The sequence below is a fragment of the Clytia hemisphaerica genome, unplaced genomic scaffold (genome assembly GCF_902728285.1).
Source record: "Clytia hemisphaerica strain Z4C2 unplaced genomic scaffold, Clytia hemisphaerica genome assembly, whole genome shotgun sequence".
Classification (NCBI taxonomy): domain Eukaryota; kingdom Metazoa; phylum Cnidaria; class Hydrozoa; order Leptothecata; family Clytiidae; genus Clytia; species Clytia hemisphaerica.
This window is the reverse complement of record NW_027104356.1, coordinates 407290-434250: the sequence shown is the minus strand read 5'-3', so window position 1 is coordinate 434250 and position 26961 is coordinate 407290. Positions and strand designations below refer to the sequence as shown.

The 26961-nt window shown below is 36.2% G+C and overlaps 2 protein-coding genes across 2 annotated transcripts; both read right to left on the bottom strand.

Moving 5' to 3' along the window:
* Positions 1-7: 7 nt before the first annotated feature.
* LOC136818189 (restin homolog) lies at positions 8-2777 on the bottom strand. Its single transcript, XM_067074547.1, has 2 exons — positions 2731-2777; positions 8-2573 (listed from the first exon to the last, which is right to left on the bottom strand). Exon 2 carries the CDS (start codon positions 2459-2461, stop codon positions 26-28), a length of 2436 nt encoding a protein of 811 aa, XP_066930648.1. The 5' UTR covers positions 2462-2573; positions 2731-2777; the 3' UTR covers positions 8-25.
* A 5480-nt stretch (positions 2778-8257) lies between these two features.
* LOC136818272 (uncharacterized) lies at positions 8258-25546 on the bottom strand. Its single transcript, XM_067074653.1, has 11 exons — positions 25418-25546; positions 18317-18547; positions 17937-17970; positions 17385-17653; positions 16225-16371; positions 13459-15871; positions 12829-12882; positions 12144-12224; positions 11662-11709; positions 11118-11186; positions 8258-10216 (listed from the first exon to the last, which is right to left on the bottom strand). Exons 2-11 carry the CDS (start codon positions 18543-18545, stop codon positions 9691-9693), a joined length of 3870 nt encoding a protein of 1289 aa, XP_066930754.1. The 5' UTR covers positions 18546-18547; positions 25418-25546; the 3' UTR covers positions 8258-9690.
* Between the last annotated feature and the right edge of the window lie 1415 nt (positions 25547-26961).

Genomic DNA, 26961 nt, shown 5'->3' with positions numbered 1-26961 from the left:
TGGGACAGTTTGACCCAATGAGTAATCAAACTTTTCCTCTGTTTTTAGGTAAGTGACTGGCGATTTGTTTGAGGTAAGGCCATGGTTGTAGCTGAGCGGGTGTAGGAATATCAGCCTCGTCTGAAGGTAGTGTTGATCGGCTGTACAGTTTCGGAAGCTTGATTGATAAGGGTATAGGTTGATCAATGGCACAAACGCAGAGACCATTGATTATAGAGCTTCTCTCTGTTGTGGTTCCAGATACAGTGTTGATTTCAAGGTTAGTATCGGTGGATGGCGCATCTAGGTTGGAAAGGACGTCGTCGGTTACGAAGGTAGCTTGTGAGCCGTCGTCAAGTAAAGCAAGTGTTTCGACGTAGATGTTTGGATTGCTGGTATGATGGACCTTCACTGCAACGATGCAAAGGGTAGCTAATTCGTTGACACCTGTCGAACAAGTGGTCAGTGTCGTGGTCGTAGTTTCTGAAGTTGGTGATGGATTCGTAGTTGCTGGTGGAGTAGTTGCTGGTGGATGAGTTGCTGGTGGAGGAGTTGTTGTCCTTGGTTGGTAGCTTGGATCATGAAGAGTGGTTGGATGGTTTCGTTTGCAGACCTGACATTTGCGTTTCTTTGGGCAGGTCTTGGCTCGATGAGAATCTGATGTTCGATTAAGACAGCAGAAGCACAATCTCCACTTGTAGATGAACTTTCTTCTAGACGGCAGGTCTAGTGCAAGGTACTGTTGACACTTCTCAAGATCGTGTGATGACTTCTTGCAGCATAAGCACAATTTCTCGTCAACACCGGTTCGAAATGACTTTGGAGGTCTCGGTTTGTTCGAATCTGACGGTGCTCTGTTCAACATCTCATTGATTGCTCCTCTCGAGAAGAAAGGATCACTCATGACTACCGTTTCTTCTGATACAAAGCTGATAAAATCTTCAAGCTCTGCCTCTTTATCTTGCCTTCTCGACTGATAGACTTTTCTGTTCCATCTCTCTTGTAAGAATGGTGGCATCTTGCTTTGAAGTAGTTGAATCAGTTCTAAGTTGCACTGACTCTTCTTGCCAATTGCTCGCATCGAAGCTTGATACTTGATCAAATAGTTTTCGAATCTGTCGAATGCTTGTGTGTCATTAGCCTTTAGCTTTGGCCATAACACTAACTGTTTTCTGTATTCACTTGCTATCGTATGTGGACTGCCATACTTCTTCTTCAATAACTCCTTTGCTTGTTGATAACAATCTTTGTCGTCTAGGTAAACACACGACTTGACCAACTCATGAGGTTCCCCTGTGGTACAATCAATCAGCCTGGTTAACTTGCCTCGTTCGTCTGGAACGTTTTCGTCAACTGCTTGAGTAAAATTCGCTATGAAGTATGGAAAATCGACTGGATTTCCATTAAAAGAGTCAATTTTAACCGCCGGTGCTCTGGCTAGTTTTACCAACTTTGTCATTTCCTCTGTATGACTTGCCTCTACAACTTGGAACTTGACTGATGGTCCCGCTTCTTTGACTTTGTCTTTGAAAGGCTCGTCAACTGATTTGAATATGTGATGATGACTTTTGCTTTGATCGCTGGATTGTAAATTAACTTGATCATTATCACTAATGTTTTTAGTTTTCTTGTTGACGCTACACTTTTCGTCTGGTTGTATGGATGATTGCAACCTTTCTATGTAGTTCATAGTGTACGATTCGTCGACTGGCAGCTTATTGGTAATTTCGTCGAACTCGCTAAGCTTGCCTTCTTCATCTTGGTTTTGTTGGTAAACTGACATTCTTGCCTCAGATTTCTTAATTTCCAATTGAAGTTTCATTTTGTTGTGAGCTTCTTCAATTTCTCTAAGTTCACGATCTTTTTCTTGCCTTTGTAATAAAAATTCTTCTTCAACTTTAAGTTCAGCAATTCTAGCCATTTCTTTCAACATTAGACTAGAAGCTTTGCTCGAATGGGAACTCTTAGATGACTTGGTTTTTGATGACTTGCTGGATCTTGATGATTTGATTGATTTTCTGCCTGCTGAATTACATATAGATGGTGTTGGATTCGCAGGCTTGCTTTCATTTGTAGATGGTAATTTGTTTGTGGATTTCTCGCCTTCAGTGGATTGGATGACTTTGTGATGCGCATCAACTCCTTTTACCCAATGTTCGAATTTGGCCTTATGCTTGCCAAGATCCTTTTCGACTTTTTCCAACTTGCTTTTGCTTACTTTGGAATCATCGAATTCGAGAAGATTTTCACTTTCTTCATGGATACTGAGGAGTTCACTGTATACTTTGTCGAGTTCACGACCTTGGTCCAATCCCTCAGACACATTTCCACCTTGAGATATTAACTCATCGATACTGTGCATAACTTTATACATTTTCCTGATGGTATTATCTCGCCTTGATTTGAGCTCGTTGCTCTTGAGTTCATTCTCTTTAAACTCCTTCATTCTTGTGGTATATTTTCGGACACGACTTTCTGACATTGTACTGGCCTTCCCCGTTATTGTTAATTTACTGTTGGTGCCGAAGAAACTTATCTCAGGACAGGAAATTGATACTCGATCGCTCCGATAAATGGTATATTGAAACGATAGGCTAGAACAAAAAATACAAAACTACTTCAGAAAAATGTACAAAACTATAGAAAATCTCTAATCCCAGGTACTGTAGAACAGAAAAAGACACTCAAAGAAACAAATGAACTAAACTGAAATCTAATATACTTAATGCTAAACAAATAAAATATACTTACTAAATTAACAATGTTTTGGGGCTAGAAGCCGTCAGCAGTCACATTCAATCAAGTGTCAAATATACGTTTGTGAACTATATCACTTCATCATTCAACATCTCTCTTACAGTATTCAGACGTGAATGAATGATTTCTACTGACAACTTCTAGTTTTTATATTAATTACTAGATAATTACCGTATGTACAAATTAATTACTTTAATAAAAGAAAATGCGTAAAATAAACGGAACGTAATTCTCAAGACAAAATGAATGACACAAAAAACAAAGGAAACCAAGAGCAACAGAAAACAAGACAAAAGAGACACGAAACAAAAAGACCAAAAGATGACGTAAACCAAGCACGAGAGCAGCCAGGTTTCGCTGCCGTGCCTCGGCAGTTACATTGTTCAACTTTAATTGTTAGTTGAAGTACTAAGCTGCGCTAAAACCGTTATAGGTGAGGTATACTCTGGTACATAGTAGGGGGGGGGGGCTACAAGGTTTGAAATCTTAATCAGCTAAATGGACCAGTTTTCATTTTCTTCGCAAATGTAAATTCCCTGTAAAGGAGATACGAATCCGCTTAAAGGCACAATTGAGAAATCAAATGGGGATGATGACATTTGAGGTTATTTTTCTAACCGAAGAACATTTTTTGTATTTATGGGTTCGATTTTCCGGTAGGCTGCATTCACTAACGGTTCCGTGTTCCTATACTACGTGGGGTTTTGTAGAGGTCTGCGATTAAGACTAATTTCCCAGCAAGTCTGTCACATGGGAGCTGTATTGAAAGGTTGTCTAGAACGTTACATATAGCTCTTCTCTTTATGAATCCTGCATTTCCAACCGGGTTCTTCGCGAGAAAAAATGACTACTAGATAGTGGGGCGGATATTGTTTTTTTCAAACTTTTGTTTTGACCTTTATTACGCGCGAATTGGGTCATTCCAGAAAGTACTTTTTCATGTGTTAAAACTTCACTTAATGTTAATGGCAAGCTGTCTGAGGCTACACTGACCTTTATATACCCAAAATCTTTGATCTGAGTTTTTTTTTAAGTGGTACCAAGGATTTATTATACACTGGATATACAAGAAACAGATTTTTGCTGATTTCTCGTGTACTAGCTATGTCCGCAGTAATGATATTATTGTTCACTCTCCTTCCCTCATTAAATGATTTTTCGAAGCATTTTTATTGCATTTCTTATCAAAAATCACTCATCCAATTCCCAAAAGAGACTTAAAACTTTCCTGTGAGAGTCAGATTCTTCCACTTAATTGCTAATCATAAGTCGTTATGACGTTTCAAGCTGTGAGAAAGATGCAAAAGACGTGTTGTGTATAAGAAATTGAATGTTGACACCGGAAATTTTCAAATTTTAACCTCAAAAAAACCACCTTGCCACCACGTGCCTCCAAAGGATTTTCATACCACAGTGGAACCAAGACACTCAAGTCTTTTGTATATTAATTTCAGCTGTTCTGGGGACAGTCTTGGAAAGATATTTCCAATTGAAAATTTTGTGTCATTATAAGCATTTTGTCTGAATTTCTTGTCTAATGATGTTTTTCTCACATTAGATTTCACAAATGTATCCAGCTCGAAATACTAGCCATACTTTCAAACTTTTTTTCTGTAAATGTACAAAAAGAAAGAGCTAGAGAACCTTTTAAAAATAAGACTGATAAACATTTTCAAAAATCAGACATCTTCGAGCCGCCATGACAGTTGTCCTTTGCGGACAAAGCTAGAACATCCATTGTTTTCTGAAACAATGAAAATACAATGAGCGCTCTCCATCGTTGTATGAGTCGTTTATCCAGTGTATAATAAATCTTTGGTGGTACCCTAATCAGAGGAATGTAAAGAGATGGAAAAACAGTTTCTTGAAAACAATGGAAAAACGGCTCGTAATATACCAGGTCTCTTGCCCTAAATGGAGTTTATGTCGACAAAACAGGTTTCTTTTGTTGTCGCTATAAAAAATCTGCATAATTAGCGTGTTGTGACAAAATTCTTTTGTTTCAAGCCTGTTTATGCACAAACTTTTAGGGCTTATATTTTAGGTACACCTCTCCTATACGAAAAGGTACCTATATCTTCTTGTTCAGAATTTCCTAGCGATTCTACTGATATAACTGCATCATGACTGCACCATAATATGGAAAGCTAGACCTCGAGAAAATTACAACTTCATCATCTTGATTTTACTCGACTTCTAACAGTTTTACAAGAACCAATTTAATATCATTGCGTTAAGAATTTCTTTTACTATACATTGGTAAAAATATTGCTCCTTATTCTTAAAAATTGAACTAGTAATCGGCAAAAAAGGAAAAACAAATTTTCATCTTTATCGTCAAATCATGTAGAAACCGTCCGATTTATGGCGAGCCTTTTTTTCTGGACTTTCATTTAATGACCTATTCAACGTTTTTACAATAGAATTGTCAATAGAAGTGATCGTTGAACTTTGAGTAATTAGAAAAGCTGTTTTTCCATCTCTTTACATTCCTCTGCCCTAATGGCGGCTAATGAATAGTGGTGTAAATGCATCGAGGGTGCTAGATGCACTTTCCCTCCAAAACTTTTGATGATGTGGCGCCGTTAGACGTTAAATTTTAACACTGTAATGGCTTCTTTACGGGTATCAATTCAAAAAGAACTTCGATCAAAGATTGGGGATATAGCTTATGGTCCAGAGATATATAAAGGTGACTACTACTGACTTTCGTGCAGATTCTCAAGAAAGGAAAGGTTCTTGATTAATCCTGCGATTGATTAATTGATTGAAAGAAACCAGATATATCAACAAACCATGTCTGGTTTCCGCAAGCGTCATTCTACCGAAACGCTCCTAATGAAGATACGAGACGACATCATTGGTGCGATGAACAAAAGCGAAGTCACACTAGCCGCCTTTCTTGATTATTCCAAAGCCTTCGATACCGTCGATTACAAAACGCTACTGGTAAAACTACGAAAGATAGGCTTTTCGAACAGTGCTGCCATGCTTATGCTTTCGTACTTATGCAATCGTCGCCAATTCGTCCAGATTGACGACAAAAAATCTGACTACGGAACTGTCCGTTTGGGGTACCTCAAGGCTCTATACTTGGACCAATTCTATTCAACCTTTATACCGTTGACCTACAAGATAACGTTGATGGTGGGAGTAAAAACCAATATGCAAACGAAACTACTATCTATGAACACTGTAAGACAGTAAACCTCCCAGCTTCAATCGTCAACTTAACACATCGTTTAAACCAACTTAGAGAATGGTCAAGCACTAATAATCTGGCGTTTAATAACAAAAAAAACAAAATCATGCTACTGTCAACACTGAGAATGTCAAACCTTCACGATTTCATGAACCCCGATCACGCAACCTTTCATATCTTTCACACAGACCAACTGATAGAACGAGTTACCGTTTATAAACTTCTTGGCATCCAATTCGATCAAAATCTAAATTGGCAAACTCATATCGATAAACTGTGTCAATCAGTTTACGCAAAATTATACGTGCTACGCTATCTTCGTCGTACAGCAACTTTTCGTCTGCGGAAGCAACTGGCCGAAGCCCTTCTTATATCGAAGTTACACTACTGTTGTTCATTGTTCTGGAACCTGCCACAAATCCAGTTAAAAAAACTTGATAAACTGCTATGCAGAATTGCAGCTTTTGTGACGCTGAGATATTCTACAATCGAGGATGTAGTACAGCTTGGTTGGTTACCGATCCAGCAGCAAATTAATTTTGAACTTTTGAACACGGCGATCTGTAATCGGATTTATCGGATTAAAAAAAGGCTCCTTTTTGGTCGTAAAGAAAAATTTACGATATTTAACGACAGAATCCTTCTTTTATCCGATAGGGTAGATAAAAACGAATATCCAGTGAAAATTTGAGAACTTTAGCCCTTCTCAATCGGGAATTAAGTTGATTCCGATTTTGAGGGATCTAAAGCGGGATGAAGCGGGATTTTGAGGGATCTAAAATTAAACTTTTCAAAAATTTTCCGATTTTGAAAAGTTTTTATCAAAAAAATTTTAGTTTTCAAATAGTTTTACGTATGGGTATTATTGACTCACAAAATGGGACCGTTTAAAAATACAGTACTGCACTTATTACAAAAATAAACTTTTGGTTTTCCCGATTTTTAAACATTACTCTAAAGATCGCCGTGGAAACTCGCACACAAATCGATTCACCAGGGTGAGTTTCCATCGTACTTAAAAGGTTTTAAATTAAGAGTCGCTGGACGTAATACTCGTAATGTTGAGGAAGTTGAATCTAAATACGAGACTAATGTATCGGAAAAATTATTTGTTGGCAAGGCAAGTCGCCTTTTGAATGATATTCCAAAAGCGATCAGGGAAGAACCTGATCACAAAAAATTTCGCAATATTTAAAAAAAGTATTTATTAGATCGTAGTCTGGCAATATTTTATACACGTTATATCTAATTTTTTTTTCTACAATCGGTAACCTCACAGCAATCTATACATTACTTAATCTTATAGTTTTCTTCGTTCGAGTTAGCAATATTAACTCTACAATTTCTCATCATGTTCAAGTCTTAGCAACGTTTTTCGGGTCGTGCCAGTTTTATCCTATTTCAAGCCAATATATTGTAGATTCTATGATCATGAGGTCTAGTGGTTATATTATTAATATTTACCTTACAATATTTACCGTCATTACTCCAATGTAATGGTTTCAAATCCAGGAACAAATGAAATCTGACGTTTTGTTTTTGAATTACATAATCTTATGCGTTACGTAGCGCTATCAATAAGCATCAAAAAGCTGATAATACGCAGGAAACGAGGTTTGACGTGAAGTATAAACAATATACACATACTTATACATTTTTTTAAACAATACTTTTATAAGAACTACCAAATTCTTTGAAGCCTTTGGATGTTCTTAACCTAGTTTTATAGTTTTGATATGAATGATTCATCATAGCCCTTATATTACAACAAATTCAGTAACCTAGACCCCTTCGAAGTTTGCCAATGGACCAAAATATCCCAAACTTTAGTCATTTTTCAAGCGATGTTAAGAAAACTTTTAAATCAAGAGGAAAATTTATGGTAGGAGGTCAAATAGGTTCTCTTTTGATCTTGAGAGACCAGGCGGTTGTGTTTCAAGAACAGAAGACTTGGAGGCCAGACAATGTTGGGATTTCAAAAAAATTTAGCTAAAGTTGGTATCAGAAAAATATTTTGAGCAGGAAAAAACTCCTCTGGGACAGGACAGGTGGCTCTAAAATACCACTAAAATCAAATTTGTAGTGTTTTTGTAAATGAATGCTCCCTAACAAATCAGGAGTTTCAGAGTGTCTACTTGTGTCTAGTGTGTACTTTCTTGCTTGGAATTAGTGTTAGCCGTGGAAAAAATGATGTGAGTGGACCCAAACGACAGTGGCCCCTAACGATACTTTGTGTGAATATACAAAATTAAAAGAAATGCAAATAATTGAGACTACACTTGTGGATCTCTTTTGATCGAAAAGATAAAGATATTTAAATCTATCGTATTTAAAAAATCTATCTAAAAAACATTTTAAAAATAAAAGCAAAAACGGAACGATAAAACACGAAATTATATTTACACAAAAACTTGCTCTAGCTGAAAAGCCAAAATTCACCGATCGCCAACCTCGTCCCCGTGTATCCCAGGCTTTATTTACGTTACTTATCGACGCTAGAGAATATCTAGTGCTATCAGTAAGCATAAAATGTTGATAATACGCAGGGAACGAGGTTGACCGATCATCAAAGAATCCTGTCCAAACAAAGACAAGTAAAAAAAGTAAAAAACACAAAAAATCAAAACTTTTGATGTTCAGTGGGTAAATCATTAGTAGCCTTATCAAGGAATTTCACGAACTAGGCAAATATCAAGAAAGTTTCTCTTTTTGTGAAGGTATTTACGACCGAAGAAAACTTGAATGAAACAGTAAAACTCGCTTACTTAAGTCTTTTGGTACGACTAGATTTATTAGCAACACAAATACGGAGGCATATAGTGAAAAATAAAAAAAATTCATGAAATGTTCACTTTCCATGGATTCTGAACACAAAGTCTCTGATCTGTCTCCTGATAGCCATGCTCAGGGGTACGTCAAACTGGTTCGCAAAAACCAAAACAGTTTTACTAACTGGTAAAGAATTCTTGAAGGTATTATGACCGATTTCTGAGAGAATTAATTACAACTTTCAAGAATAATTATTGTTCCTATCAAGAAATTTCACAAACTAGACAAATATCGCAAAAGTTTCTCCTTTTGTGACGATATGTAAAACAAAAGCTTTAGCAACACGAAGTATAGAGAGTAGTGACCAATTTAAAAATGTCCTTCAATGTTCACTTTCCATGGATTCTAAACACAAAGTCTCGAATCTGTTTCCTGATAGCCATGCCCAGGCGTACGTTAAACTGGTTCGCAAAAACCAAAACAGTTTTACTAACTGGTAAAGAATTCTTGAAGGTATTAGATGATTTGACATACCCGGTCAGAATCTCCAGAATTCTCCGAATACAAAGATGTGGCTGCGGCACAGAAAAATTTGTTGCGAAAGCGTTATCCAAGCATTTTAGAACATGAATGTCCTCGTTATCGATACTGACTCCCGTTCGAAAGGTACGCGGCATCTGAAGCTGGTTGATTAACTGGTCAGACTGCTCACTAGTGTCTGAAGTATCATCTTTATCATCAATTGATATTTTTGTTTATTTCATCGAGAAATTGCGATTTCAGAGATTCGTCAATCGGCAAGAATCGGATTTTACCGTTACTCGATTGCGACTCGTACTCAAGGTACGTGAAAAACAAACAGCCTAAAGTATGATCAAGAAAAACCGGTTGAAATTTGGGCGTTTCTTTACAGTCAATGATTTCCTTTGGTACTCTCGTGGGTCGAACAAAGGATGCTGTGGAGTATGGAATCTGTGCGTCGGTTAAAAGTTTACAGTAATAAATTTCGCATTCCATTGGGTGTTGTAATAGTATTTATTATCCTTCTTGAAAATGGCACCTTTTGCATCCTCAAGATCAACCGGAGCTAAATTCTCATACCTTTTAGTCGTCAGTAAAACATGCACATTCATTTGATTACGAAACTCAACAAAATCGACATAATACGCATTCAGGAGTGAAATATTGAACCCGGCATCTAACTGTGAGGCATATGACACATTCCCGTCGCTCGAAAACGCCAATGGAATTCCGGATGATGGGTATAACGGAAGTAGCCGAAGATCACGAAACTCGTCACGGTTCATCTCACTACAATTGATAACGGATACTCCGTCATACGAAACGTTTAATCCACATTTGATGATCTTCAAGGCTTGCTCGAATGTAGCGATGAAGTTGACAAAATCCAAACTTTTTTCATCCGAAAATCTTTCGATGTCAGGTGGTAGGAAAGTCTTTGCAAATCCGGACCATGCTCCGATATTGATGGTTCTCTCGAATGCGTAGCTATATAAAAAAGGTGTTTACAAACTTTGGGAAGACTTTTTCGAGATGACCCAGCTGACTCACAACGTTGTTTCAACGTTCATTTAATGTTATACAGTGTTATATGGACGAAATGAACATTAGGTAAACGTTGAAAAAACACGCGTGCATTCCATTTTACATATATCCATTCAGGGGGTGGACGAACATTTCCAGGAGGTAATCGGAGAAAAATTTCTAGGGGGCATAAAGGACCATTTTTCCATTTTTACAGGGGATAAAAGGTTATTCTAAAATGTCCAGGGGGTAAAAGACTGATTTTAGCTCGTCCACCCTCACTTTTAAAGTATGGAAAGAATTCTTCCAAGGGTTCTTTTGCGTATTTTGCCAGTTTCCAAGGGGTATCGACACATTTCTCAGAATCTTTTTTCTGGCTTGAAGGGTTCTTCCCCCCTGTATAGAAATTTAATGGAAAAGCCCAATCTGGGAAAGAATAACTGTACGTGGGATAACTGGTTATCACAGAATTAACAGTTAAAAATCTGATTTTAAATTTGATTGTGGATAATTTTAAATTTCAAATATTTTTGAACAAAGTTTCACTTCCCTAAGCTAAATAGTCAGTGCAGCCGTGCAGGTCACTATTATGTAATTGACAAAACGCTCTAGAAAAGGAGTCAGTTACAGGCTAGTGTCTTCTAGTCTCAGCTAACTGAACTTTTTTAACTGAAATTTTTAGAATTTTTGGTCACCGTAGATTTTGAAGCAACTCGGCAACTAGCAACTCCTAAAACTCGAAAAATACTGTCTCTATCAATAAAACTTCTGAGCCTTGAGCCTGAAGATAGCAAATAAATAGAATCGCCGATTTGGCTCGCTTAACAGATAAAGAAATCTCATCAACAGCATTTATTATTCTCACCTTTTCTTTTCATCAAGATCGATCGATCGATTTTTGCTTTTGAGCTCGTCCATTCTTTCATTGGTTTGCCTAAAGGTTGAGAAATGAATACTAAATCGGATCAAACCTTACAAATTCACCAGAGCTGCCCTTTTTGCAAATCTGGTTTGAGTATAAGTTATATCCCCCAAAAATTAAATTAAATCTCAACAATTTGCATAAAATTCAAGAAAATTATACAGAAATCGCTGTCGTTAGTCTCTTTTTTACAACACTTTTCAGCTAAAATCACCCTAAAGCATAATATTTTGCTTTTTTTGTAAATACGTTTGAAACAAAGTCGTGTTATGTGACTGCTCTCGGGTACCTAATAGCCGGGGTTTCAAATAAGCAGGGGGGTTGGAAAAAATCTTAAAACTTAATAAGCGGGGGGGGGGGGGGTTTGGAAAAAAAATGTCCTTATTGGAAAATTTTTGAAAAATTAGCCGGGACTATTAGGTACCCGAGAGTAACTTCTAAAGTTTGAAAAGTATTAGTAGACATACAAGTCTCGCGTTGGACTTACATTTTCGCTTTCTTTTCAGCAGAGGCTTCTGCAGCCTCCTCACTGCGCCTAAAAATAAAAACAACAGGTTTAAAAACGCCAGCTTAAAATAAGCCAAACCAAACTGGAGTATCAAAGTAAAAATCAAACTGGAAGTTACTCAAAGCCTTTGGTGGACTGACTGACGAGTTATTCACTTAACTCAACAATCAGATTATCAAAAAGCCAAAGTAGACTCCAATCTACTGAAGACTTGACCTCCTCACTCCACTGCGAAACTTACTTTTAAAGTCCATTCGGTTTTTGAGTGTGTGGACAAAAACTTGTTTTGCTTGCTATTTTTCAACAAATGCTTGAAATATATGAATTTATATACCGTTGAAAAGATATTTCAGAACACTATAAACGTAACCATGATTTCAGTCAACAATACAAAACTACAAAGGGTACAACGAGGTACAACAGAGGGGTACAGAGACAGGGGTGAAGAATTGGTTGAATACCTTTTTCTATATATTTTATTAGGTTGGTTTGGAGTTTGCATCGATACATCTGAAACGCACTCCACAAGTTGGTCTCCTTTCCTGTTAATGAAAACAATTCTTACATTGAGCTCATTCCTTCAAACCTTTGACCAAAGTATGTCTTTCGAAAAATAAAGATCCAACCTCTGATAGATGTTGGTTTCTGTAACAACAGGGTTGTAATACTTTAATGGGATAAACTTTCGCAGGGTTAATTTCGCGGATGAGGAGTTCCCTGATTTTTCGCGTAATTTCGCGGATCAGGATAAAATCTAAGTTTTCTAAAGTGATTCCAAATCGGGGTAGCAAACAGAACTCTTAAAATTTTAATATATTATAGTGTTCGAAAATTTGAAAAAATAATAACGAAGAGATTTTCTTCAAAGCGGGTTTGAGTAGTCTGATTTGCGGGACGAGAAAACGACGATAGAAATTAGAACATTTCGCGGATCGAAGAAAGATTTTAAAGTTTTCACGGGTACTTAATTTCGCGGATGAGGTCCTTCCAAATTTCCATTGGGACTTAATTTCGCGGATTTTCACGGATGACACCCAAATCCGCGAAATTTAATCCCCGCGAAAGTTTATCCCATTAAAGTATTTGATATCAGATTGCACTCAAAAGTTTACTCCATGTCTTGGGAAAGGTAAAAAGGGATGGTACCTGTTCGTCTGTTCGGCGCCACATATCACTTTGTCAACTGCTTGCTTCAAGTGCCTGAAGAAGAAACACCCGACATATAATTGCATAAAGTTAAGCAATACAGTTGACGATGCTCTCTGATTCAAAAGGGAATTGTATTTTCATCGAAAAAGGGAGTGTATCGAATGTATAGCGCCGTTTATGAGAGTTTCTTGTTGACGGCGACTTTCAATATTATCGAGTAATGGAGCGTATTCAGTAGAACGTCGGATTAGAAAGGGTAGTGTTAAAGAAGATATGAAGTCACTCTCTATCAGTAGGAGCAGCAGGTTGCCTAAATACTACCCATGCTGACCTAAACTAAACAGTTATTGATTAAGAGAAAATTCCCAATCCTCTGGTAACGAAGTCTATTAGGTAGTCAAAATAGGAGTAAGTCAAAAAATATCTTCTCGCCATTTAAACTGTCAGATGATACATTTTTTAAAAATAAGTGTCTACCCCTATATCAGGGTCGCATTATGCTTAGCATTCTATTGTCCTTAAAAAATAGAGCAATTTTTAGGTACTAAAAACTGAGCCTGCATAGGCTTATAAACGTTATGCTTATAGAAAAAAACAACATTAAATGACATTAAGATGAAATCTAACCTTATCCCACTGTTGTCGTCAAGTGTTGGCTCAAGCATCGTTTCATCCCATACGACTTCCTCCAACGGTACTTTGTGTTCTTCTTCATCAATCTTAAAGTCCATTTGGTTTGTCTGTCGATCTAAACTGAAGGCCCCACAAATTCGTGTAGACACAAAATCAGGGTATCCTTTCCACGCGTTTAAGACTTTTGATAGGGAATCGTTGACAGTGTTTGCATCTGGTTGAGCAGCGGTTTGAGGGTATACAATCAAATCAATTTTAGTAATGGCTCTCGTTAGAATCTCAATTAAAACATGATCAGTATAAGATTCCTCAGGTCTGACAAATGTCACACAATGATCAGTTTCACAGCCTCTGAAACTCCTGTAGTCAGTCACCAAGATGAAAGAATCCTCTGAAAGTTTCTGCATAACATCTAACTTTCGTTTGCGATCAGGAAGCAAACCTTTCAAATAATCAGCATAGTCAACATAATCTCTACCGAGTGTTCTCAGAGCCTTTTTAACCATAGAAAGTTCTTGTTTATCGTTGCAAATAATGGTGCAGTGATGGTTCTCGTCCAAACATATTCTGTCGAAAACAGCTCCGAGCAGGCAAATTGATTCTAAATTGTAGTCAAACTCTTCTGGAAGATGAAGGATCTGTGGTTTGGAATGAGAGTTGATATCATGCCCACTAGCTCCTCTCGGGTACTTGTATTTGGTACGTAAAGATTTAGAGGGCTGCCTCTTGAGTGAATCGAATAATGTCTTTAAGACAACTTCAGGCTCATGGATTTTACCAACATTTGCTTTCATCGGAGTTTTCTCTTGGTCACTGCTTGGTGGAGATTGTAAAGGTGTATTCGTTTCATAGCTGCCGAATCCTGAAGAATGCTCAGAATTCTCCTCCGTTTGCGATGATGTGAGCAAGTCTTCTCTGGTGTTTGTTGAGAGTGATCCAGAGAAGTTTCTTCGGCGTCTCGAAGTGGATATGTTGTCCTCTGCAGCAATAGGGAGATTCGAATCAACAACTTCTTTTTGGGCAATCTGAATCAATTGATATAGATTATGACACATTCTCATGCTCTTGGTTAGTTTAAAAGTCTTTAAACCAGCTTTGGTCAGATTCTCCTTGGGTACTGGAAAATCAGTTGCTTGACTACGTATCTCATAGCTTTTATCGGTACTTTGAAGAGCGATGACCAGCGTTGATCTGTTATCGATTTTCGTTAAATGATGCTTGATTTCCTCACAAACTTCAGAATCAACGTTAACTCCTGGGAATTCATCAATAAGCAGGTGAACAGGCCCGTCATCTGTTCTACAATACGCCAGAAACTTGTTTAAAGGTTCCTTAATTGTACCAAAAGATTGTAAAAGCTCCTCGATTTTGAAATCGTCGATGACTTCAGAAAGCTCCTTGAAATTCAAACAGATCAGATTCGTACCGTCGATATTCTCGTTATTCTTTAAGGCTTCAAAGTTGTTGTGAACTTCAGCTTCAATAAGACTATACGGATCCCAGCAGATGTAAAAGATTTGACCATTATTGGATTCAAGGTGAAGTTTCTTAGCCAGAGCCTTTAATACCAGTGATTTTCCGCTCCCAAAAGGACCTTCAATAACTTTAAAACGTGATTGTCTCGTCTGTAAGATTTTCAACTGATCTTTATTCAAGAGAAGGTTTGTAACTCTATCCTTGACATCCTTGGTCATTCTCGGTAGAGATTGATGATGGAGAGACATCACTGCTACAATCTGGCTTGATATGTCATTAAACTCTTTGGAGACATCCATTTTGCTGCCTACACCACGATCTTTTCTCTCCTGACGGAATATCTTTTTCACTCTATTCCACCATGATTTCAACTTATTTGGCGACTCCAGATCCTCCTTGGTTATAAACACAACATTTCTTCTGTTACCAAGATCTGAGTAGTCTTCATTTAAGCAGCGATAGCTACTCTCCTTCAGATCAACACGACTGATATTCGGAACGACGACTCCACCATATAGCAGCATATAGGTTCTCTTGAACAGTTCACCATACAAAGCTAGACAGGAATTCAACACCGTATTACACTCGTCCAACGCGGTTTGCAGGATACTTTCTTCCTGGCTGTCCACATACTTTAAAACACCAAAAACACCATCCTTTGGGTTCAAGAAAAAGAGAAGATTCTCAAAATTCACTGAACAAGAACCCTCTCCATACTCGAACAACTTCAAATGCTCAATAATGTCATAACCAATAAAGAATCGAGTCTCCTTGAACAAAGGCAGTTTCTCAAGGGAATCGACAAATGTATTGATGCTATCATTGGTGGATTCATTACTTGGTGGGAAGCGTGAAACATATTCATTATCTTTGAACAAGTCTCTAGCCATCTCTTTAAATTCTCCAATAGTTTTGGCAGCTTTGGTTGCACCTAAGAGAAAGAATGATAACACTTAGTGCGTTTCTTGATGAATAATCACCCGATCAATCCATTGAACAATCCATTTTTGCCATTTCGGAATTAAGAAAATTTTAGAATATTCACTAATAAGAGACTTAACTCACATAATTAAATTCCCATTGTTCATAATGGTGCTCCATCATTTTATACCAAATGGGATAAAATTTCAAATCTCTAAACAATTTTAGCCTTTACCATAACAACTTATTCGGGAAAGAATTTTGTTGGTATCAGGAGTTTGGAAGATAAATTTCACTTTACACAGGCCTCTATAGGAAAAAATGTGTTTGTCTACAACGATCAGGAAACACTCACAAAAATACCTTTGAGGACTCTTTGGCAAGGGCTGTCATCCATTTTCACATCTTTGGGTGGTTGAAAGAAATGGACATTCTCAGGTGTACCATTGTTGTGTGCAATCAAAAGGAAATCGTTGTCATCGTACGTGATGAAACCACATTCAGCGTCGTCTGAGAAGAGATAGACAAAACTAAAAATTATGGTTTATAGGGTCTTATTCTAAAAGAGGCAATGATAAGACATTAAATTTTTTCCATCTCTCCATTGCCATAACAGATGCTCCCATTTTCAATTGGGCTGTGTCATTAAATTTCCATACAGAGGGGGTGGACGAACCTTTTCAAGTCAAAAAATGATTCTTAGAAATATGTGGATAACCCCTGGAAGATGGCTAAATTAGCAAAAGAACCCTTGGAAAAACTCTTTTCATACCTTTAAAGTGATGGTGGACAAACTAAAATCAGTCTTTTACACACTGTATGTTTTGAAATAACCTTTTTCTCCCTTGAAAAATGAAAAAAAATACCCCCTTGGAAATTCTTCTCAGAATGCCCTCTGGAAATGTTTGTCCACCCCCTGTAAGGATATAAATTAGTTTTTGTTTGACTTACCAACTGTCAGAATAACTCAACTTTTGATTTCAGAGAAAGAATACTGTGAACAATTGCATGAACAATGTGTGCAGAGGGGTCTGAACCCCCCCATTAATATTTCATCCCCCCCTATAAAGGTATCCCCCCTATTTTTAAAATTTTTTGATCCCGCACCATTTACAGGGGTCCAAGCCGGGGTTCAAACGCTTTTGTTCAAACACAAAATTCGAACATTTTTATTGGCAATAGTTAAAAAACAAGGAAAAACAAAATCTGATTCAAAACAGAGTGCAGTGAGAATAAATCAGATAAGTCGAAATTATGTGATATTAAATTTTATTGACTTAAATTAACATATAACATAAAAAAAACATTTTTTTAACCAAAAAGTCACTGTCCCCCCCCCCCCATTTATATTGATCCCCCCCTATAAGCTCAAACCCCCCATTTTAACTGGAAAATTGCCCATCCCCCCCTATAAAGCCTTCCTTGAAAACTCGGATCCCCCCCCCTTAAAAAAGGGGGGTTTCATACTATGATGAATACAAACAATAACCTACACATGTACATCCTTTTTAATATGAACTTACAATAGATTGCCAAATTATCGCACACCACATTGATTTGTTTTCCGTCAGGACCATTAGCAAGAACATTGAGTGCATAACACTTCTTTCTACTTGGTAAAGTCAGCTCAACGACATCATGATTGGTTCCAGTCAATGTGTAGGAAGCTGGATCAATTTTCTTGCTTTCCCAAGGGTCCTCAGTCTGGGTGATGATGATTTCTGTGATGTTTTGGATTGTGACTGGCGATTTCAGAACCACTTTTCCTCCACATGTTTTGACTACTTTGAACCTAAAGGAAAATACAGGCCTTTACTTTTGTTTACTAACAGAAAGAGAATCAGAATTTTAACAGCATTTTCATGCAATATCACAAACCCTATTTTAAAGCTTTGAAGAAAACTATGGAATAGACTTTTAAACAGGTTCAGCCAATATCCTTAGATCACTTGATATACTTTAGGCAAGTTAAAAGTTAAAGAAATTATCAATACAATTCCAATTACAAGATCATTATCGTACAGCTTCACTACAATCTTTTTATGACACCACAGATCTTAATTGATCAAACTTACTTGTGAGTTGAGTCACTGATCTCTTTATCCAAACCTGAGAGGAAAACAAAAGAATAATAAGACAATTGAAGGAGAAAATTAGCAGATTCACATATTGCAAACTCAATTACAAGGAAATCTACATGCTACGGTGAAAAATATCATAAAATCTGTTGTGGAGTAGTCTTTAATACATAAAACACCAAAAAGCCTGGAATTTGTCAGCAGTTTTGAATTTTGAACAAAAAATTAGTTCAGTGCTTTCCAGGGTTGTTAGGGGGTTCTTTAAAAGGCACATGAAATATTTCAAAACAATTTAACAATTCAATGCTCAAAAAATTAGATATATTTTAGCATTTTTACAGCATAATCCATTATAAATGATAAGCTGATATCAGCACCTTTCACTAAATCTTTCCTGCCAATTGAATTGAGAAGTATGAGTGTTTGCTGTCGGTTGTTGAGCACTCCTCTTTGATGTAATAATTTCAAAACGTCAAGAATGCCATTACATTTTTCAAAACTTCCCTCACCAATATGCGAGCTATGATGCAATTCAATAAGCTTGCGATCATCTTCAGTTAGATGGTCAAAAAGATACTTGAAAGTCTTTTTTGTATCATTATCCATTGCTAAAAAGGTAAACAAAATTAAAATTACAAACAACAGCTGCAAATTTCATCATTAAAGTTTATCAAACATAACCAATCATTAAAATAGGGTTTCATCAGAAGACATGGGTAAGTACTCTCGGGTACCTAATAGCCGGGGGATTTGGAATAAGCAAGGGGGTTGGAAAAAATCTCAAAACTTAAGGTAAAAAAAAAACTTAATGTTTTCAAGATTAAAAAAAAATTTTATTGAAATTTGATGAGGTCATCACTTTACGGCCAAAAAACTGAAATCTTTAAAATATATATGATGACGTCATCAAGGTTTTAAAAAATTTTTGAAATATTTTGAAAATTTGCATTAAAATGCATCTTTAGTGAAAATTTGAAATTATTTTGATGATTCTATCAAAAGTTATTGCAATTTCAATTTTTATGACGTCATCAAAATATCGCAAAATTGAGGATTTTTTCGAATTACGCAAAATTTCAAAATAAAAAAATATCTGCCTAGACTGAATCTCATTCTACTTAGTTATACGCTTCGTTTGAGCCCAAAATGAGCTTATGAAAATGATTTGTAACGTTGCAAGAATTTTGACCTCCGCGAACCCACCTTATTCCCTGGAGTGCTAGCAGAAGCTATAAGAAAGAGAAAATAACAATTTTGGTAGTTCTTCAGTTGATTTGGAGGCTCTTTTGGCATCAATATTTCGGCAAGTACAAAACGCCTACTACCTACTACTTAATACTTACTACCTACTCCGTTTGGATACTTTACAGACCAGAACTCTCCTTCGCCTTTTCGAAATCTCTATTCTAAAAAAATTGGTTTTGTATTATCTGAATGCCTGAATGCTAACACACAAGTCTTTGCTTTATATTTACTTGAAAAAAGTGTTATCTAAAAGAATATTTATCATATTTATGTAGTGAGTAAATATTCTCTTCGCCTCATATAAGTATACTGAAGTATAAAACAAAAGGCCATTATCTTGATTTTTCTTTTTCCTAAACCTACTCTCTCTTATGACTCTTATTATAAGAACTTTCCTTTTTCCTAAATCTAATCCCTCGTATGACTCTTATTATAAGACTGATAAGAATACACGTATAAATGTCTAAAAGAGGCTCTGTAATATAAATAGGGGGTCAATTTCTATCCTGTTGTATGATCTGCATCATATCAAATGGTGCCAAAATATTTTTTGGAATTGGTTTGCGAAGCTTTATATTCAATAACTGTGTCAATATTTCTATCAAAAATTTCATTTCGTCAATACTTTGACATGGTCAAATTGACACCTCTAAAACAGCTCTTTGTAGTATTTTCCTACTGAAAATTTCTACCTTGCGATACTGAAAGCATCTTATTGAGCACAATAAGAATTTTTGCTACATAAAATGAAGTCTTCAAAGGTCCTATTTAAAACCCTGTCAATCAGGGAAGGTGAAAAACTTCCTGAAATGGATAGAGTTTCGGAATCAGGAAGTTGACCAGTATCCCGATCGGGAATGTGACCTCTGCGCACTCCGGAAATGGTCGTGGAAGGTAAATAACTGATGCCTATTGTAAAAGAGGGTAAATAAATACCTTTCAATAATAAATACCTACCCGGTAGTTAAGAAATCCACCGGGTAATCACTTCTTAATTCTACTTTCCCCATTCCTAATTAAAAACTTCCCGATTTGGAAACTTCTTCTTGATCGGGAAAACAAAAATCTGCTTTGTTTACAAAAATTCAACTTCCCGTTCGGGAACAATGAAAAGTTCTTGATCACAACGGGAAACAGAAAAGTGATGAAATTTTCAATCTGGAAACAGTTTCCTTTTTGGGTTATTTTCACCTTCCCGTTCAGGATATATTTCCCGTTAAGGCAATAGTTGCCATTTCTATGTAGTGGTTCCGACTGTCAATAGTTTGGTTCAAAAGGGTCATTTTGTCAGTCAAGACATGTCAAAGGATTTTCAGCAAGTACCCAGTGAAACATAGGCGGGAACATAAGGCTCTACTTACTTATAAAGTATTTCAATTTTTTAGATTTATCGATTCTTATACATGAATGAATAAGTTATTGTGCGAAGGAAATATTTTTCTCTTCTACGAAGAAGTGTGTCCGTTAAACTTTATAGAAAAAGCGCGTGCAAAAGTCCCGTTAAGGCAATAGTTGCCATTTCTATGTAGTAGTTCCGACTGTCAATAGTTTGGTTCAAAAGGGTCATTTTGTCAGTCAAGACATGTCAAAGGATTTTCAGCAAGTACCCAGTGAAACATAGGCGGGAACATAAGGCTCTACTTACTTATAAAGTATTTCAATTTTTTAGATTTATCGATTCTTATACATGAATGAATAAGTTATTGTGCGAAGGAAATATTTTTCTCTTCTACGAAGAAGTGTGTCCGTTAAACTTTATAGAAAAAGCGCGTGCAAAAGTCATAAACAAAATAAAAGATAGAAAATATTTTGAAGTCTTCAAAGTCAGTGTAGACCTAACTCTTCACACAAAAATTACGGGAAACGCATGTTTGGACTTTGTACCCTATGCTGCACTCAAGCACTTAAGCCAAAGTCCCGCAAAGGCCTGCAAAGGCGGGACAAAAATCAGTTTTTTGAAGTTTGCAAAAAAACGCCACATAGAAGATCTTTCAAATTCAGTATGTGAATAGAGAAGTAAAAAATACAACTTTTCTATATTTCCTTTTTTTTGCAAAAGGTTTAGGAATGAAAATAAAGGGATAATGATAATTGTGAGAGCCATTTTCTGTAAAAATCAGGCAGAATCAGGCAGGTTGAGGAAGTGATATCCTCAGATTTTGCCAATTTTTGGATATTTTGCTCAAATACATGAAAATAACATCATGTAAAATTTTTTAAGAAAAATCTTTTTTCGTTCCCAAGATATGGGCCTTTAAAATTTGGGCCAATTTGCCCAAAAAAGTGCACTTTTGATAAATCTTTGACTTCAAGAGCAATTTTAGACATGATCAAGCCTAAGATTCATTTCAAAACATATTTTCCTGGAAGAAATTCATGGGTACTTTGAAAAAATAGCATTTTGAGAAATTTTTTTTGACCCCATGGCTAGAAATCATTGCCTGAAATCACAACATTTCTAATTTTGAATAGATTTTGAGAGCAATTAGCTGGCTTGGCCACAAGTGTCACATTGATATTTTTGTATTTTTCTGAAGTCTTTATGGTCATCTTTAACTTTCAATTAAAATTTTCATGTGACACTTAAGGCCACGCCCTAAAATGGCAGTTAAAGATAGCTTTTCGCCCAATTTTTAGTATTTTCAATGAGCTTTTAAAGCCATGGCCCTAAGTTCCACCACTAAAACAAACCATTTTTAGTTAGTGTTTTGGCCATATTACCCGATCCTAAAATCAAACCTATGTGCTCCAATACCATTTTTGCACAATTTATCTTTGAAAATATTTTTAAGTCATCAAGACTTAGACAATTTTTCCCTTAGCAACCCATTGTTTTTCCCTAGCAACCAGGCATCCAGCTTTATCAAAATTTTCAAAACTGTTTCCTAGTGGTTCCAGACCATGGTAAATGTCTTAGATTGCAATATCAAACTCTTGGACACAATTTTCACTGAATTTTAGGGCAAATTAGGTTTGCAAGGACAGAAATAGCAGACCCCAACAGGTAACGAGGAAGCAACTTTGGCTGATGCTTGTTGCAAAACCCTTAATCAAATCAAATTGATTCTAATGTTTTTAACATTATTGCAGAGGAAATACTAAGAGAAATTTAAGTGGGGGTACTTAGCATAGAAGTTGAAGGTTCTTTTAACAGGTGAAATGAGGCTTTTGACAAGAAATTTCACCACTAAGGAAAAACGCTTAGTCTCTTGTTTTTCATTGTTTTCAAATGCTAAAAATCATTTGCAATTGATCTTTGAAGGGAAATCTCTTCTTGCATTTCATACCTTTGTACTGTTTTATCATTATAGATACTACACAGACCTAGAAAAGAACTTTGAAGAAAGTTATACTGCCTTACAGATGGACTTTAACTACAGTAAATTCTGTATCCTCTCCTCCTCTTATAGTGTATATGTAAGGCAGTATAACTTTCTTCAAAGTTCTTTTCTAGGTCTGTGTAGTATATATAATGATAAAACAGTACAAAGGTATGAAATGCAAGAAGAGACTTCCCTTCAAAGATCAATTGCAAATAATTTTTAGCATTTGAAAACAATGAAAAACAAGAGACTTAGCGTTTTTCCTTAGTGGTGAAATTTCTTGTCAAAAGCCTCATTTCACCTGTTAAAAGAACCTTCAACTTCTATGATAAGTACCCCCACTTAATTTTCTATTAGTATTTCCTCTGCAATAATGTTAAAAACATTAGAATCAATTTGATTTGATTTAGGGTTTTGCAACAAGCATCAGCCAAAGTTGCTTCCTCGTTACCTGTTGGGGTCTGCTATTTCTGTCTCTGCGACCCTAATTTGCAATAAAATTCAGTGAAAATTGTGTCCAAGAGTTTGATATTGCAATCTAAGACATTTACCATGGTCTGGAACCACTAGGAAACAGTTTTGAAAATTTTGATAAAGCTGGATGCCTGGTTGCTAGGGAAAAACAATGTCTAAGTCTTGATGACTTAAAAATATTTTCAAAGATAAATTGTGCAAAAATGGTATTGGAGCACATGGGTTTGATTTTAGGATCAGGTAATATAGCCAAAACACTAACTAAAAATGGTTTGTTTTAGTGGTGGAACTTAGGGCCATGGCTTTAAAAGCTCATTGAAAATACTAAAAATTGAGTGAAAAGCTATCTTTAACTGCCATTTTAGGGCGTGGCCTTAAGTGTCACATGAAAATTTTAATTGAAAGTTAAAGATGACCATAAAGACTTCAGAAAAATACAAAAATATCAATGTGACACTTGTGGCCAAGCCAGCTAATTGCTCTCAAAATCTATTCAAAATTAGAAATGTTGTGATTTCAGGCAATGATTTCTAGCCATGGGGTCAAAAAAAATTTCTCAAAATGCCATTTTTTCAAAGTACCCATGGATTTCTTCCAGGAAAATATGTTTTGAAATGAATCTTAGGCTTGATCATGTCTAAAATTGCTCTTGAAGTCAAAGATTTATCAAAAGAGCACTTTTTTGGGCAAATTGGCCCAAATTTTAAAGGCCCATATCTTGGGAACGAAAAAAGATTTTTCAAAAAAATTTTTACATGATGTTATTTTCATGTATTTGAGCAATATATCCAAAAATTGGCAATATCTGAGGATATCACTTCCTCGACCTGCCTGATTCTTACAGAAAATGGCTCTTGAATACTATCCATTGATGACCCGCGGCACTATCGTAAAGCTAGAATCGCTTCGCGTACTCTTCGCTTGAGAAAATGATTGACAGATTGAAGTTTTTCACCCGCGCAGAAGTTCGCGGAGCGTTCTCGGCTCAATCCTTGGACTGCGCTAAAAATGGTAGACTGAGCTGTGATAAATCATTTCAATGGAAGTTGTTGGAATGTTCACAAGGCTCTTGACAGAAAATCATTTGTTTTATTGTCAATGATGACAGTGCGGTTATTAATTTTGTTAGATCTGACAAATTGATGTTTGTAAGTGCACTTTATAATTTTGATTTCCATTGAAGAATCATATTCTGGTTTTCATGTTATTAGATGCTGTTTTAGAGCTTTAGAGCTACACTGAAAGTAGTACGATGAAAGAAGAAGTTTTAACTTTTTTACCACCTAAGTTTCCGATTTTGCTAATTTTAACATGCTGAATATTTTAAAGGTAATATTTCGAGCCGTTTTGAGCTATTTTACAGTAGGTAGTAAGTAATAGGTAGTAAGTAGTAAGTATTAAGATAGATAGATAGATAGATAAATATATTTACCGTGATAAAGCTATATGCGTTATAAAAATGTGTAGTAGGTAGTAGGCGTTTTGTACTTGCCGATCAATATTTTGCAGTGTAGACCTAAAGCTCTAAAACAGCATCTAATAACATGGAAACCAGAATATGATTATTCAATGGGAATCAAAACTATTAAGTGCACTTACAAACATCAATTTGTCAGATCTAACAAAATTAATAACCACACTGTCATCATTGACAATAAAACAAACGATTTTCTGTCAAGAGCCTTGTAAACATTCCAACAACTTCCATCGAAATGATCTATCACAGCTCAGTTTACCATTTTAGCGCGGTCCGAGGATTGAGCCGAGAACTCTCGCATAGCGCCCGAGCTCCCGCGCGGCGCGCGCCGCGGGGATGAAAAACTTCAATCTGTCAATCATTTTCTCAAGCGAAGTGTACGCGAAGTGATTCTAGCTTTACGATAGTGCCGCGGATCATCAATGGATAGTATTCAATTATCATTATCCCTTTATTTTCATTCCTAGAACTTTTGCAAAAAAAAGGAAAAATAGAAAAGTTGTATTTTTTACTGCTCTATTCACATACTGAATTTGAAAGATCTTCTATGTGGCGTTTTTTTGCAAACTTCGAAAAACTGATTTTTGTCCCGCCTTTGCGGGATTTTGGCTCAAGTGCTTGAGTGCAGCATAGGGTTCAAAGTCCAAATATGCGTTTCCTGTAATTTTTGTATGAACAGTTAGGTCTATACTGTTTTGGGTGTTTTGTAAGGCTTTTTGCCTGAAAACCGCAATATCCAATATCGCGCTTTGTTTACCTCCCGGAAAAGTGTTGCTTAGCAACAACGCGAGGAGGTGGAATTTCCGATGAGGTGTTTTTAGTGCTAGTGGCTCAAAACTTCTAAAACACCGACATAAATACCTTTAAAACTTTTTTAGCACTTTATGGCTTATTGTAGCTCATCATTATGATAGTTTTAATAGATTATCAATTCTAGAACTAAATAAATAAATCCTTACCATTTCTTCTTCAGACTGTCAGAAAGAAGATAACTCAGTTTCTGTTGTGGCAGTTGCTTTCACTTTCTGGTCTCTGTGTTTGGCTGTCTATCGATCTGTCTATCTAAATTCCCGCGTTGATTCGATCACGTGGGCGAACGGTATTCCGATATTCCGTTTCGAGTATTCTCCCCGGTTTTTTGTTCGACGCCCGAAAAATTGGAAAGTATAAATCAAGAAAAGTTACGTAATCGTCAGATGCATGCCTGGAAGCATGACAGAAGGAGAGTGCACGTGTGTCAGCATTTTCTGTTATGAATTTCGCTTTTAGGCTGTTACCTAGAAAGTGAATGTTTTGTTGTTCCACAACTAGTCAAGTCATGCTGACAAACTGTTTCATACAAAGAGGTTTCATAACTCGTCTCGGTCAGAGTAAGCCAAATTCAACTTGAGAAGCAAAGGAGAGGCAGAGGGAGCTCAGAATTTCTGATTAGCTTACTTGGTTTTGTTTTACTGATTTTCAGTTGGAGAAGATTTGCAAGAGGTCTGGAATCATTTACCAAATCTTATGTAGTTGAGTGTGGAAGACATTTGAGACCCAAATCACCCCTTACCTTAGGCGTATGTTGCGGCAGAAAACTTTTGCAATTTTTGCAAATTTTGCCCTTTTTTTTCGCTATAATAGTAAATGGGCTGTTCAAGTTATAGTCTGTCCCCAACACCCTGTGGATGACATGGATTTTCCGTAACAATTTACTTTTGAAAAACTTCAGGATTTCCGTAACATTCAAAAATTTTTTTACAGGCAAGAAAATAGAGCAAATTTTATGGATTTTCCAATATTTGGCACTGAAAATAGCAAATTTTATGGATTTTTCGATACATATGACTAAACCAGGCGTAGTTAATCGATATAATCGATAATCTTGAGTAATCGATAAACAATCGATAAGTAATCAATGGATTAGATATCGATTAACCGATAGAATCGATAGGTAATCAGACCTTCAAAAAATCCTGAGTATCGATCAGCGATCGATTATTTCCAAGCTATCGATTACTTATCGATCACATATCGACTACATACAACCTATTGATTACTTATCAATCATGTATTGATTGTTAACACTCGACGATTACTTATCGTTCGTGCATTGATTACTTATCAATTATTTACTTATCTTTGCTCACGTATCGTTATCGATAATATATCGATCGTGACCGACAGCTGTGATCCATAGCCGATCGATTTTTAATCGATACTTAATTTAATCGAAGTATAATCCATCTATAATCGTTAAACAATTGATGACAAAATTGATCGATAAATAATCGAGCTTTGAAAAAATCTTTAGTATCGATTACCTAACGATTCTATCGGTTAATCGATATCTAATCCATCGATTACTTATCAATTATTTATCGATTACTCAAGATTATCAATTATATCGATTAACTACGCCTGGACTAAATAATGAGGAAATCCTGGATTTTCTAAAACCCTTTTCAAATTTCTCAGGATTTCCAAGTGAAAATAAAATCCAAAAAACCCTGTCCTCCACAGA